The sequence below is a fragment of the Eublepharis macularius genome, chromosome 5 (genome assembly GCF_028583425.1).
Source record: "Eublepharis macularius isolate TG4126 chromosome 5, MPM_Emac_v1.0, whole genome shotgun sequence".
In the NCBI taxonomy this organism is placed as follows: domain Eukaryota; kingdom Metazoa; phylum Chordata; class Lepidosauria; order Squamata; family Eublepharidae; genus Eublepharis; species Eublepharis macularius.
This window is the reverse complement of record NC_072794.1, coordinates 23,051,153-23,064,617: the sequence shown is the minus strand read 5'-3', so window position 1 is coordinate 23,064,617 and position 13,465 is coordinate 23,051,153. Positions and strand designations below refer to the sequence as shown.

Here is a 13,465-nt window from a genome sequence, read left to right as displayed (position 1 = left end):
TTGAATACAACTCAAGTGGCCCGAAACTGGCTGGCCTGCTATTGTGTCCGATCCCTGTCTCCATTTCCCATTTGGAACTACATGTAACGAAAAGTAATATTAGCCCTGAATTATTCTGCTGTGACTGGTTAGGAAAATACATGGAAGACATATCTATCCAGGGTTTCTGGCGCCTGCCCCATGTGCACGCGCCCTCCGTACTGCGTGATGTATTCACTGTGTGATGATGTCATCACGCAGCAAGCTGGCCCCACTGGCCGGCGGGTGGCTGGGATGGCACGCAGAGGCTGCCCATGCTCCCAGTTGGGCGCAGCGGGTGGCTGGGGAGGTTCCGCACGCCGCCCTGGCCGCCTGCTGTGCCTGGCCTGTGGCTGCTGCTGCACCCGGCCGGGTGTGTGTGTTGGTGGCAGCAGCAGTGGTGCAGGGCTGGCCAGCTGCAGGCCAGGCACGCAAACTCTGTGGCACGCGCCTCCGCCCCCGGCACCCCCTCTGGCGCCCCTTTCAGTGCCTCAGCACCCACCTCACCGCCTCAATGGTAGCACCGGCCCTGGATCTATCTGTGACTACTGTCCATGCTAGACAGAGGTTTTGTGAATTCTTTGGTGAGCTGGAGGCCATATAGGTAGATATCAACAAAAAACAGTCATTGAGAACTATTAAAAATTAAGGGCGCTATCTAGAAAGGTAATATAGTTTTAATTTCAATCACCTATGAAAATTTTAAGCCGTTTTCCTTTGCTTTATACTACATTGTTATTGGATATATTCCAACTGTCTTTATTCCACTATCCTGTAATTGTGTATTCTAGCTTTATTGCACTGTCCATTGTATGTATTATCCTCATCTTTATGGCGCTGTTTTTATAACTCTGTGATCCACCTGAAGTCTTAGCTAGAAAGGTGGATTATGAATGAAGCAAGAAAATAAACATTTTGAGCAACTGCGGATTCCATTTTCTATCACCACGCAGTAGCACAGCCTCTCCCCATATTTCTAAGATTAGGGGGTCTCAGAGTTTTCAAGCGAGAGGATTTGATTTCCAGACTTATTTCTAGCAATGAATTTAAGCTGGTCCCGGTTTGGATGAGGTGGACCCCAGGTCTGATCCTGCTAGGCAATTTTTATTTTTGTGTGTTTGTTTGTTCTAGCCCCGCCACAGCTTCGATCAACGAAACAAATATTGAAAGCAGTATTATTTTTACAAGGAAATTGTAAAAGAAGACTGGAGAAAGTATCTGTCGTATTTTTTTTACATTTCTATTCAACGGAATCATATTATCTGATAGATTTACCAAATTAGCTCAAGATTGATTTTTTTTCTTGGCTTTTGAGTGTAGATGTGTAAGAGAAATAGATCAAATAAAAAATAAATATTTGGATGGCTTTTATTTTAACAGTTATGGATACATTTATAGCTAACTTTATTATATTTTCAATACTTCCTTTTTACCACCAGTGCCTCCTTTACAATAGAGGTGTACATTAAAAAAATGTCTAAAGCAAAAGGGAGAATGGCAATAATATCCATCCAGTTAAATATGTAGCATGTTGAATAAAGACCTAATTCAGTCTAACTCTTGCTTAAATTACTGAGAAATTAACAATTTAGTTGTTTCCAGGCCTGTAAGGATGATGCTGTCTTAAGTGCACCTGGATTAGGAGGAAGCAGCAGTTTGCCAAGGATGATTGATTTACACTGCAGGGGAGAAGGAGAAGATCAGAAAAGATACATAGCAGCAGGAAGAGACAGAAAGAGAGAGTTTGAGACGGTGTCAAAGCCAGAGAGAGAAGAATGAGGTTTTTGGAAGTGGGGAGGGAGAATCAGAAAATTGCAATCAGAAGAAGAGGGAAAGCATGTGTTAAATCAATGGGCATGGAAAAGTAAGTGGCCAAATGAAGAGGGTTTGATTTACATGAGCCTCACCTGGCAGGAAAGCAGAGGGGCGCTAGAAGGCCAATAGGTTCATTCAGGGCTTTTTTTCAGCTGGAACGCGGTGGAACAGAGTTCCGGAACCTCTTGAAAATGGTCACATGGCTGGTGGCCCCGCCCCCTGATCTCAAGATAGAGGGGAGTTTAGATTGCCCTCTGTCTGGAGATCAGGGGGCGGGTCCACCAGCCATGTGACCATTTTCTCCGAGGGCAACCCACTGAGTTTCACCACCTCTTTTCCCAGAAAAAAAGCCCTGGGTTCATTCCCGTTAACTGCAATGACTCACAGAAAGGCTGAGGGTGTCACAAAACATCCCTAATAATTAGTGGCAGCTTCTCATCACGAGCCAAGAACAAGACATCCACCATACCCTAAGTGTCTGGTTCAATGTTTCCCAACGTTGTCAGATCTGAGAGTTAAATGAGGCACCAATGAAAGGGGACTTTGTGGAAGGCTGGTGCTATGAAGTTAGACCCACAGACAGAATGTCACAAATTCTGTTAACATACAGCCTGGCAAAGAGTTCTGTTGAGCGCAAAAGCTTTTGCACACTGTTGTGTGTCAGTTTGGTTGCTCCTAATTTCCTTCCACAGATAAAAGGGCCATTCTCACTGGGTTTGCTAAGAGAAAACAAATCTCATCAATTACGTTTCTTAGAGTCTAGCACGTGCCAGTTCTCCCTTAAATGGCATCACCGTCCTTTTACAAATAAGCTAGTGGTTTCACAGGTCTCTCAGTAACGTCCTCCCACCCCGAATTTGCCTTTGAGGGTACATTTCCTCATGACACTGCAGCTGCTTTCAGGTCTCTGATGAGAGTACCTTTTTGCAAGTACCAAGGTGGCAAGTTTCTGCCTCCCTCCATTTATGCTAACAACAACCCTATGAGGTAGGTTGAGAGTAAGAGAAATTGGCTCAAGGTCACCCATCAACATCATGGCTAAACAATAATTTGAACCCCCTTCTCTCTAGTCCTATCTCATGTACTATATACATTATTGCAAGCATGTGTTTGTCACATTCACATGATAAACGTAAGATATACACTAAAAAAAACTCCAACAGCCTTTACATATACACTTAAAAATGAGCAGCTCTAAGATTTATAGCCATTTTGGGCTACCTGGAAACTAGACATAGCAAAATGCCTTATCTTGTCCAGAAATCCAACACTCTAAAGAATCTCATTTCTTCTTCTAAATGGAGACTGTTGTGAACATCCTATGAGGAAACCGACATGAAACGCAGTCTTGTGAAAGTTTGACTCATTGCTACTACAGAAGAGCAAACCCAGGATTTTTTTTAAAATGGTTGCTGTTCACAGGACAGAGAGCAGAGCTAATAGATAGGGCTAGTTGCTTTGTTTCACACAATCGGCTTTGTTGAGCTGATGTATTACTTCTCCACATCTGTTTCAATGTGGCAGGCCGGAGACAAATGCTCGCAATGGTGGAGACCATTTCCACTTGGTCTGCAAACCCTGTAAGCTTCAGTTGCCTTGTCAACCCACTGACTCCTTCACCCAGAGAGGTCAGGAGGAAACGCCTATGGAACATTCCCATGTCCTAGAGCAACTGCCCAGGTGATGCTATCTAGGCATGGAGCAGGGGTCACCGGGGCAGTCGGGGGGGGGAGGTATTTGTGAATTTCCTGCATTGTGCAGGAGGTTGGACTAGATGACCCTAGAGGTACCTTCCAATCCCATGATTCTATGAAACAGGCAGAGAAGACAAGAGTGGCAGGAACGGACTCTCACCGAAAGAGGAGGGATACTGCCAGGGATTCCAAATTTTATCCCCTCAGCAAACATAAATATCAGCAGCCTAATGGGTGGGGATTCTTTCTGCTAAGGATTCCAAAGGTTTTGTATTCATAGTGAGAGCTGCCCTCCCACTATTGCCATGACAAAATGCAGCCAAAACCATGAACGGCACTCTGGAAACCCAAGGAACTAACAGAACACCTCCCTTCCTGGAGTACATGGTCAATATCAATAAATTTCAATAAAGTTATATGTGTATAAAGTGCAAAAAGTGCGCAATTTCATTAGTAAGTTACAATAAATACGTCCAATTTCATCAAAAAGCACAATAAATATGACAATAAATAGTATGCCACCATGTTGGCATTCCCAGGACCGTCCTGGGAATGCCAACATGGTGGTGTACTGTTGATTGAAGCATTTGCTGGATTGAAGAAATGCCTATGAAGAAGTGAATGGATGAAACAGGATTGGATAACATATGCCGGCAAAACCCGTAGGCGGCACTTTGAAGCTCTGTGGCTTCGCAGACACCAGCAGGCAACTGCATAACATTAGAAGATTGACTTGAAAGTTACCATTTGGATTTAGCTCGAATGCCAGCGTGCATTTCAGATGAATGAACAATTTTTGTATTGAATTTGTATTAACTTTGGATACTGTATTTTTCCCACCAGTTGGATACTGTACAAATATGCTTATCTACTGTCATATTTATTGTGCTTTTTGATGAAATGGGACATATTTATTGTAACTTATTAATGAAATTGTGCACTTTTTGCACTTTATACACATATACATTTATTGAAATTTATTGATATTGACTGTGCACTCCAGGAAGGGTGGTGTTCTGTTAATGACAAAATGCAGAGCAGGCTCACTGGACTTCATTTTCCACTAGGCGGGTCTCGTGCCCCAGCTGTCCCGAATTGTGGGCTAGAATAGCTTCCACCGCGATTTTGATGAAGGGCCTGCCATGATCACCAACACTCCAAGAGGAGGAACTTGGAACTTTAATGCTTTATTAACATGAGCCTTCAGTCAGTTTTAAACAAATGCCTCATATTTAGATGAACCCAATATGATTTGCAACCTGGAAGGAAGACAGATATCCCGCATCTCAGCCCATTTGGCATTTCCCCCTTCTTAAACCAAAAGAATGTGCATTTGTGTGTGTGTACGTGTGTGTGTGTGTATGACCACACTCCAGTTCTCAATTTCATCCTCGTCCAAAAATAATACACCAAAGTTTTCCATAGTCCAGAATGTCCCAGTCCATCTTACTGTACACAATTAGACATGAACACAATTGATTGCATCATAGGCTGCAAATGTGCAACACGGAGTTAGATAAAAACCAATCTGTGCCTCGACAAGCAAACATCAGAACCACCACAAGACCACAGAGAGGCTGATTCTGCACACGTTGGATAATGCACTTCCAATCCTCTTTATAGATCATTTGGAACAGATTTTTTCATGTGCGGAACAAAAAACCTACCTCAAACGATTGTTCAAGTGCATTGAAAGTGCATTATCCAACGTGCGCAGAATCAGCCAGAGATAAGACAGAGGAACAAACCACATTCGAATCTCTTTAGCCCTCTGGCACCAAAGAAAAACGAAATTAGACACAGCAAGTATTACTTGTAGGAGAAGCACCAATCACAGAGCAAGCGAGCAATAATCCAGGAATATGGTCCACCCCAAACAGACTCAAATAGCATGACTCTGTGTGTGTGTGTGTGTGTGTGTGTGTTTGTGTGTGTGTGTGTTTGTGTGTGTGTTTGTGTGTGCATCTTGAGCACAATCCACTGGGAAGTTCAGTTGCAAGAGGATGTGTGTTCATGCACAGCCCACCAAAGTAAGTGTACACACACAGAGCTCCTATTAATTTCAACTTCGCATTAAGAGAACTTCACGGCTGATTGTGCCCCCTCTATGTGCTGAATTCTATGTATCAGGGTCACCCAAAAGATGAAATCTTCTGTCCTGGTGAGACACACAAAAATATGCATGGACAACCTTTCTCCGGGCAGAATTAACAACTCGGGCAAAACGTTATCCATGCAAAAAAAAAAAAATCTCTAACACATTTACATTTAATTACACAAGACCACATTGCCTTTGGAAACAGAAAAAAAAACAACAGACAGGAACAAAATATCCTAAATGAATACATTGCCCCCAAAAGTGAACAAACCAAAGAGGAAACCAATTCAAAATAAAACACATCGATACTAAAGGAAAATAAAACCCCAAGGGAAAAAAGAGAAAAAAAGAACAATAACAACCCAAAGGAAAAAAAAACTAACCAGCTGAATTGGGAGTTGAGGGTGAGTTAGCTTGGCTTCCATGAGCTGACACATTTGTAGCAGTGACAGCCGTTTTGGCAGCATAAATATTGGCTTCCTCTTGAAATTTACCTATGTTCTTCTTGTACCGGATTCGCTTATTTCCAAACCAGTTTGATACCTAAAGCAAGTTTGAGAAAAGATAAAAAAAAACTGTTAATAAGAAGTCGAAGAGATAACAAGGATGGGGAAACCGAGGGGGAAAGAACGGGAGTGGAATAAATAGTTTGAAATGAAGCATTTTTTCCTGAAATCACAAGAGCCCTCCTAAAATGATCAGTTTTTATACCTGGATATAAAATTATAGTGATGTGTATTTCTGATTATATTTCCAGTGTGTGAACCTTTTGGCTATATTCTAAAATCATGTTTCAAGCATTTCCTAATCATGAGGACTAGAGACTTACTTCTTGAATGGAAGCTGATACTGTTTTGATATGACTTACAGAATCACAGACTCCTACCACTCTCCCATTAGTAGCTCCCTCAAGCCCTTAACCAAGATAACTGTGCCACAAGGAAAGCAAAACAAAATGCTATGAATTTAAAACTGCAGTTAAACTTTATGTTCTTACCCACTTGGACGTGTATGAGTACTTTGCAATGTTGGTGTAATGAAAAACCAGTTTGTAGATATACAGGAATATCAGTGGCATAGCTATATTTATTTACATTCTTATATGGTACTGGTTCTTTATTTGTTTGTATTATATTTGGAGCAATATTTAGTTTGGTCTTTGGTCCCAACCTTTTTGGGCACTCTAGCCCCGTTTAAAGCCATCCATGCTAGTGGACGTCACTGGAAGGGAATTCCACCCCTTAATTATTTGATGAGTCAAGTCTATCCTGAAGCTGAAGGCCATCAACTTCCCTGGGTGCCCTTGAGTTTTCTTATTGGGAGGGATAGAGAAAAAGTTATCTATATCCACTTTTTCCACCCTGTGAACAATCTGAAGCTGCCTTATATGGAGTCAGACTATGACTTGTAAAGGTCAGTTGAGTGGCTGTAGCTCCTGGGGGTCTCAAGCATCCCCTGTACCTGGCTGGTGGCCCTGGTCACATGGCTGGTGGCCCCACCCCCTGATCTCCAGACAGAGAGGAGTACCTGATCCTTTTAACTGGGGATGCTGAGGACGGAACAGAGACTTTTTGCATACAAAGCGGTTGATCTGTGATTGTGATGTAGCCCCTCCCTTGATCCGGATGGACGCCTGGCACAGCAAGGAATTTTTCATTTTTATGTAATGAATGTCTACAAGGACAACTTCTCTGAAATGCAAGATATTCATAGCTTTGGATTTTTCAAGATCCATGTTTATTTCATCTCGCTACGTTAACCTAACACTTTGTATTTTGTAGGTTCCCCAACAATAGCTAGGTTTAGCAAAAAGTGGCATGTTGAACCTGTAAACATCAAAATATGTTGGAAAGGTACAAGCCCCCAGTATACAAACAGGGAAAATGCAGGGAAGACTCGGGTCAAGAAATTAGAAACCCAAGGTCACCACCATCTGTGGGGAAAAGGCTAGTGAGAGGGAAGGTTCAAATTGGAAATAATGAAAGGATACCTTCCCTTCAAAATCCCATGATCAGAGCTTCTGGAACACACTGTGGCAGCTTCTACTTAAAGAAAGCCACACATTTTCTGATTGTAGAAAGCAGTAGCAAAGCAGAACGTATAGGCTGGGAGATGGGACGAGGATAGAACTATCCTCATCTCCCTTAAAGGGATGGCCCACATGCCCTTAAAGGGATGGTCCACTCACTGAATGCTGGCAGCTTTCCCCCAGGAATCCCGATGTCTCCATTTGCAAAATAGTTGTGGTGCTGTTTGGCTTCTGTTCTTTTGGTGCCTTTCCTAGGAATGCAGTTTCTGCAGTCACAAAAAAAGGCACCGAAGAAACGGAAGCCAAATGGCCGGCAAACGTTTTGCAAACAGAGGTGTACGCAGCATTCTGTGAGGGAGCCGTCCCCTTAAGGGCGTGCGGAAATGGCCCTTGTTCAGGAAGTGATCAGAGAACAGGCTTTATATAATATCCACAAATTTTGGAGCGTGTAATCCTCATAGAGAAACATATTTGAAAAGGAAACTACGGAGAGGGATTTCAGAAGTTCAGATCCAAGGGCAACCAAAGGCATATCATCATAATTTCTGAAAACTTCTATTCCTCATAAACCAGACAATTTATTACATCATTCTGAGATTTGGCACAGACAACCTACCTGGGAAGGAGTGTAATTTGGCCACATTTCATTAGAAAAGCATTTTAAAATAGCAGAATTTCTGAAGGGTAGACATTTTGCCTTTAGCATGAAGCCGTGGAGTTAAATCTGTCTGCTCATGTAAGCATGCTTCTCAGCAAAATATACTTTTTCTATCTCTTTCCCTAGTATATGGAGCCCCGTGGCGCAGAGTGGTAAGCAGCCAAAGCTCTGCTCGCGACCTGAGTTCGATCCTGGCGGAAGCTAGGTTCAGGTAGCCGGCTCGAGGTTGACTCAGCCTTCCATCCTTCCAAGGTCGGTAAAATGAATACCCAGGTTCCTGGGGGTAAAGTGTAGATGACTGGGGAAGGCAATGGCAAACCACCCCGTAAAAAGTCTGCCAAGAAAACGTCGTGGTGCGACGTCCCCCCATGGGTCAATAATGACTCAGTGCTTGCGCAGGGGACTACCTTTACCTTTACCTTACCCCTAGTATATATTCAGAAATGTTCCAAGAATTATGGCCTAACCTGGGCTGGTGAAATTCCTGCCTGTGTTAATAAAGTTATGAAGCTTTAATGTTCACATTGTAATTTTGTTTTAAAGCACTGGCTTGTTGTGTGGTCAGTAAAATAAGCATTATCCTCAGCACATGTGTGCCCCCCTAAATGGCCACTGCATAGCCATAAGGGGATTGCAGAAAAGACAGTGGCAGCTGTCTTAGCAGAACAGGTTATTTGGTGAGAGGGATCTAATAATGGAAAATGGAAAACCTTTTGTTCAGACAATACATTTATGTTCAAAGGTCCTTTGGGATGGAGGTGTTTCCTCTTTATGACATCGTGAGGGCACCAGATGGGGACACTGTGCAAACACAGCATCACAGGTCCGTGGCCTTGCAACGATGTGAGGGCAGTGGATTAGAGCAAAACAACCGAGCGAGACAGAATCTCGTATGTATGTGACTTGCTTCTTTTACCAACTTTTCAAAATCGACAGTTGGGTGTAAAAAGGAATTTATGGAGATGAGAAAGCATGGGGTGAAAGCAAAATTACTCAAGTGGACTGCAATAACAGGACAAGACGGTATGCTCCAGGATAAGGGTCCTCGACCTTCTTGAACCTGCAAGCACCTTTGGAATTCTGACATACTGTGGTGGGCAGAGCCACAGATTGGCTGCCACAGAGGCGGAGTGCCATACAATGGCTACTGCAGTTTACCTTCAGTCACACAGTGAAGATCATTGTGCTGCAGTGGGAGCCACTGCTGAAGCAATATCTAAAAATCCGCACAACCAATCGAATCTCCAATGGCTAATCAAAAGCCTTGCTGGGCAAAAGCCCCACCTGTCCCTGGCACCAGGAAAAGTATTGGTGGGCCAGAGCACCCACAGACACCACGCTGGGGACCCCTGCTCCAAGGAAATTCCTAGGATAAAAGCATCCCTTTGTTATAAGAGAAGAGTTAAGGAATTTATAAATTCACTTATGTTTAAGGAACATGGACATCTTAAGTTAAGACACATTTTAACTTGCACACCATATAAGCAGCATAGACAGCTGTGCTCCTGTAACTGTTAGTTCCATGAGCTCAATTTCTGCCTTGGTCTTTTGCCCCCAGACCTCTTGCTCTGAAGTTTATCGTTAACACTGACCTGGGTTCAGAGCTACAGAAACATCTGTCAAGAATTCAGAGCTAATGTTGAAAGGAACGATAAAATGCTGACTGGAAGGAATGGAGATAATGGGATCCAGGGGGAGTGTTGAATATTGAGTTCCTTTGATTTCAATTCCCTGTAAACAATTTTGTATGCAAATGGGATATTCTTGTGAACAATGTAATGTCTAAAATGGGGAGTCAAGGAGAACCGCAACAACTTTGATTTTAGAGAACTCTAAAGGCACAACTGCTACTGAAATATAAAAAATGTGCCTCTGAGCATATGGTAATACTTTCCCCTCACCACTAAGGAGATACATTCAACTTCCTCTCCAGATATTAACAGGGCAATCCTCAACAGAGTTATGCCCTTTTAAGCCCATTCCTTTCAATGGGTTTAAAATGGCTTATCTGCTTAGGATTGCTCCATAAAAGTGAGAATCAGGATTTTTTGAGAACACGATGGTGAGTGTTGGCTGTATCAGGTAAGGCACTGTAATATATACAAATAAATCCATATGTCAGAGACAGGATATGATGCAATAGTTTGTATTGTTTGCCTTCAATATATGGGCCAGGACTAGGGTTGCCAGGTTTCCCTAAACCCTGGGCAGGAGGGCGGAGGCCTGGTTCTTACCTTATGATCTCTCTGTGCGAGCACGCTTCTGGCCTGCGCAATGATGTTACTTCCTGGAAGTGACGTTATTGTGCAGGCTACATGCCACCCTGGGAGCGCTCCTGCGCTCGGCAGGGTACCAAATCGAGCTCGATTTGGCCCAATTTGACCTGAATCTGGCTGCTACGGTGTACGGGAGTGCTGCCGGCCAGGTGGTGTGAGGGGCCTTGGAGTGCTCCTGCTCTCCGCAGAGGCCTGAGTCGACCTGAATCGGGCCTGATTCAAGCTGCTGTGGAGTGTGGGGGTGCCTCTCCAGCATGCAGGAGTGCACCACACGGCCCAGCAGTGCACCCCAAGAGGTGCATTCCTTGCTGCCGGCCAGGTAAACAGGGGCAGGGGAGGGAGGGTGGGAGTGGAGGTTCCCTCACTCCCAGCGGGGGACTGGCAACCCTAGCCAGGACCCTCATGGGGTTAGAAAGGTGGGGTCACTCATGAATGGGGAAGATTTCTCCACAGCTCTGACTTGGGCCTCCCTCTTCTTGCCTCTCGTCCTCAGCAATTTTGGTCCTGACTTTGACATTGGTGAGATTATAATTTTGCCTCACCCTCTTCAAGTCACAGGACTCTGACCCAGTGTAACGTCCTGTGACATGCCTGTAAGTCAGTGGCTTTAGATGAAGTCCACTGGTCTATATAAATTTGTTATGAGTAACGTGCATGCAAGCACAATTCAGTCGGGGTGTGCATAACGAAATCCCCCAGCCAAAGATATACACAGAAGTCGTTTGGAATCATTACTTTGATTTTCTGAAATGGTAACACAAATGCAAGATATTTGGGAATTACAAAGCCCCCTCCCTGAAAAGAATCTGTATTATTTTTTTAAAGTTCAGGTGCTTACCAGCCATGTAGCATGAGAACTTTTTTTCTTTGGTTCTACTGATTTCCTGAACAATGGCATTATTCCCTTCCAATCAGATCCTTGCAAGGGAGAAGCACAGAGCATTCCCAGTCAATCCCAAGCTACAGAGAGCTGCCTTCTCCTTCCACACTCCTTTGTAGGGATTTTTCTTTGAAAGCAGAAAGCCTGGGGGATCCAGTGGCTGTAGAATTGGAATGCTTGGTCCAATTAGTTTGAAATTTGGGTGGTCTTGAGCGGATAGGCAGTAGTCACTCCCCTGCAATTCTGGTGTCATTTTGTGGAAAAACAGCCTCCCTGCCCCTGCCCCCCTCCAAGTTTCCCATAGGGAATAATGGACAAGGCACACTTTGTTAAGCAAAGAGACCACAAGGACGCATGAAAAATTGAGAGTTTCAGAGGAAAGGTTAAAAAAAAAATATTGTCGCTCACTGTAAGAGTAGGAAAATGAAATTAATGCAGACAGTTTTTTTAAAAAATGCTGATACCCATCTAGAGCTCTCCCGCTAGGTTGCCACCATTTTAGGCATCAGAAAATACAGGTTGCACAGAGGGACCTACTTTGGGGGGTCTGCAAAATTAACCCCTTTTGTTCAATCTGCTTGTAACTTAGGGAGGGAGGACAGTGTTCTGTGCAAATATGGACTATTATCTTTATAAACAGCTGACCCAGGGCCCTGAATAGATTCCCCATTGAAAATAATGGTCTCAAAGAAAAACCACACAGATTGGACTCCCAAACTGATAATATCCTATCTGGAAATAAGCAATTATGGTAAGCCCCCCCCCAAGTCCAATTTGGATTTTCTTAGCGCACACCCCTAAAGTTCTGTCCATTTTAAGGCAGATATTTTAAGGCAGATATTTATTTGCTTCATTTATACCCTGAAGTGGCTTACACTATTCTCCTCTCCTCCATTTTCTCCTCACAACAACACAATGAGGTGGGTTAGGTTGAGTGTGTGTGACTGGCCCATGGTCACCCAGCATGGTTCCTTGGCAGAATGGAGATTTGAGCCTGGGTCGCTCAGATCCTCCAACCACTACACCGCGAGATGAAGTTGTGCATTTTGGGGCACAACCCATAAGAAAATTTTTCTGAAAAAAAAATCTTATTCCTTTTAACGGGGCTAGGAGAACTTCTTGGAACAGAATAGCTCTTGACTTTTACTAAAGCAATTAGCCGGTCCCATGTGTCCTATTCTTATCAAAGCAAGGAGCATAGGACAGATGGAGCTACTGTTAACTAAGACAGATGAAGTAACTATTAAGTGGATACATGTCTGGTCGACAATTCTCACAAAAGAGATTTATTTGGAAGGAAACAACAAGTGTGGTTCCCAAGATCTGTTATAGCTCATCTGTAGCTCAACAGTCTCAGCAGTTATTGGCTCAAGAACTGATGATGATCTAAAGAGGAAGGAGTTGGTACCATGTTAGAAGATAACAGAACGAAAAATTAATGGACTGAAGAAATGGGCCCAAACACTACTTGGTCAGAAATTCTATTTCACTTGATATTAATGGTGGGCTGGAATCTCCAAAAAATTTAAACTGGACAGCAGCCTTCCTTTGAGAAGATGTTGACTGGATCTCATACAGTACCCAAAATTCTAGGAAAGTTGTCTACAGTGCTATAAAAATTTATGTTGTCTAGCCAGTGGTCATTAGAGAGGCATTAGCGTATCAAAACCAAGAACAGGTTAAATTCTTGTAGGATTCAGGTTGGTGGGTTTTTTCCCATCCATTTGCTCAACAAGACATGGATATTTCACTAAACAAAACAATATAGATTAACAGTGCAATCCTATGAAGAGTTACTCCAGTCTAAGGCCATTGACTTTAATGGGCTTAGATTGGAGTAACTCTGCATAGGATTGCACTGTAAATTATTTATGATGCAGATTTGCTGAGTGTGAATCTGTTTCATCAACTTCCTTATCAAGGAGCAGCATGAATCCCACAACAAAGTTGTGGTCCTTTCCTAGGAGCAAGCAAGTACAGAAGGATGAATGAGTGGA

At 43.3% G+C, this 13,465-nt stretch overlaps 1 protein-coding gene across 3 annotated transcripts in view; it reads right to left on the bottom strand.

Annotated features, from left to right (window-relative positions):
* Window positions 1–13,465, bottom strand: part of PBX1 (PBX homeobox 1) — a 261,356-nt gene that overhangs the window by 27,516 nt on the left and 220,375 nt on the right. For 2 of the 3 annotated variants that reach the window (XM_054979857.1, XM_054979858.1), the window contains exon 6: window positions 6,009–6,168. In XM_054979857.1, the coding sequence (XP_054835832.1) occupies window positions 6,009–6,168 (160 nt within the window). The remainder of the gene's footprint in view (window positions 1–6,008; window positions 6,169–13,465) is intronic. The other variant, XM_054979859.1, reaches the window with a different exon arrangement.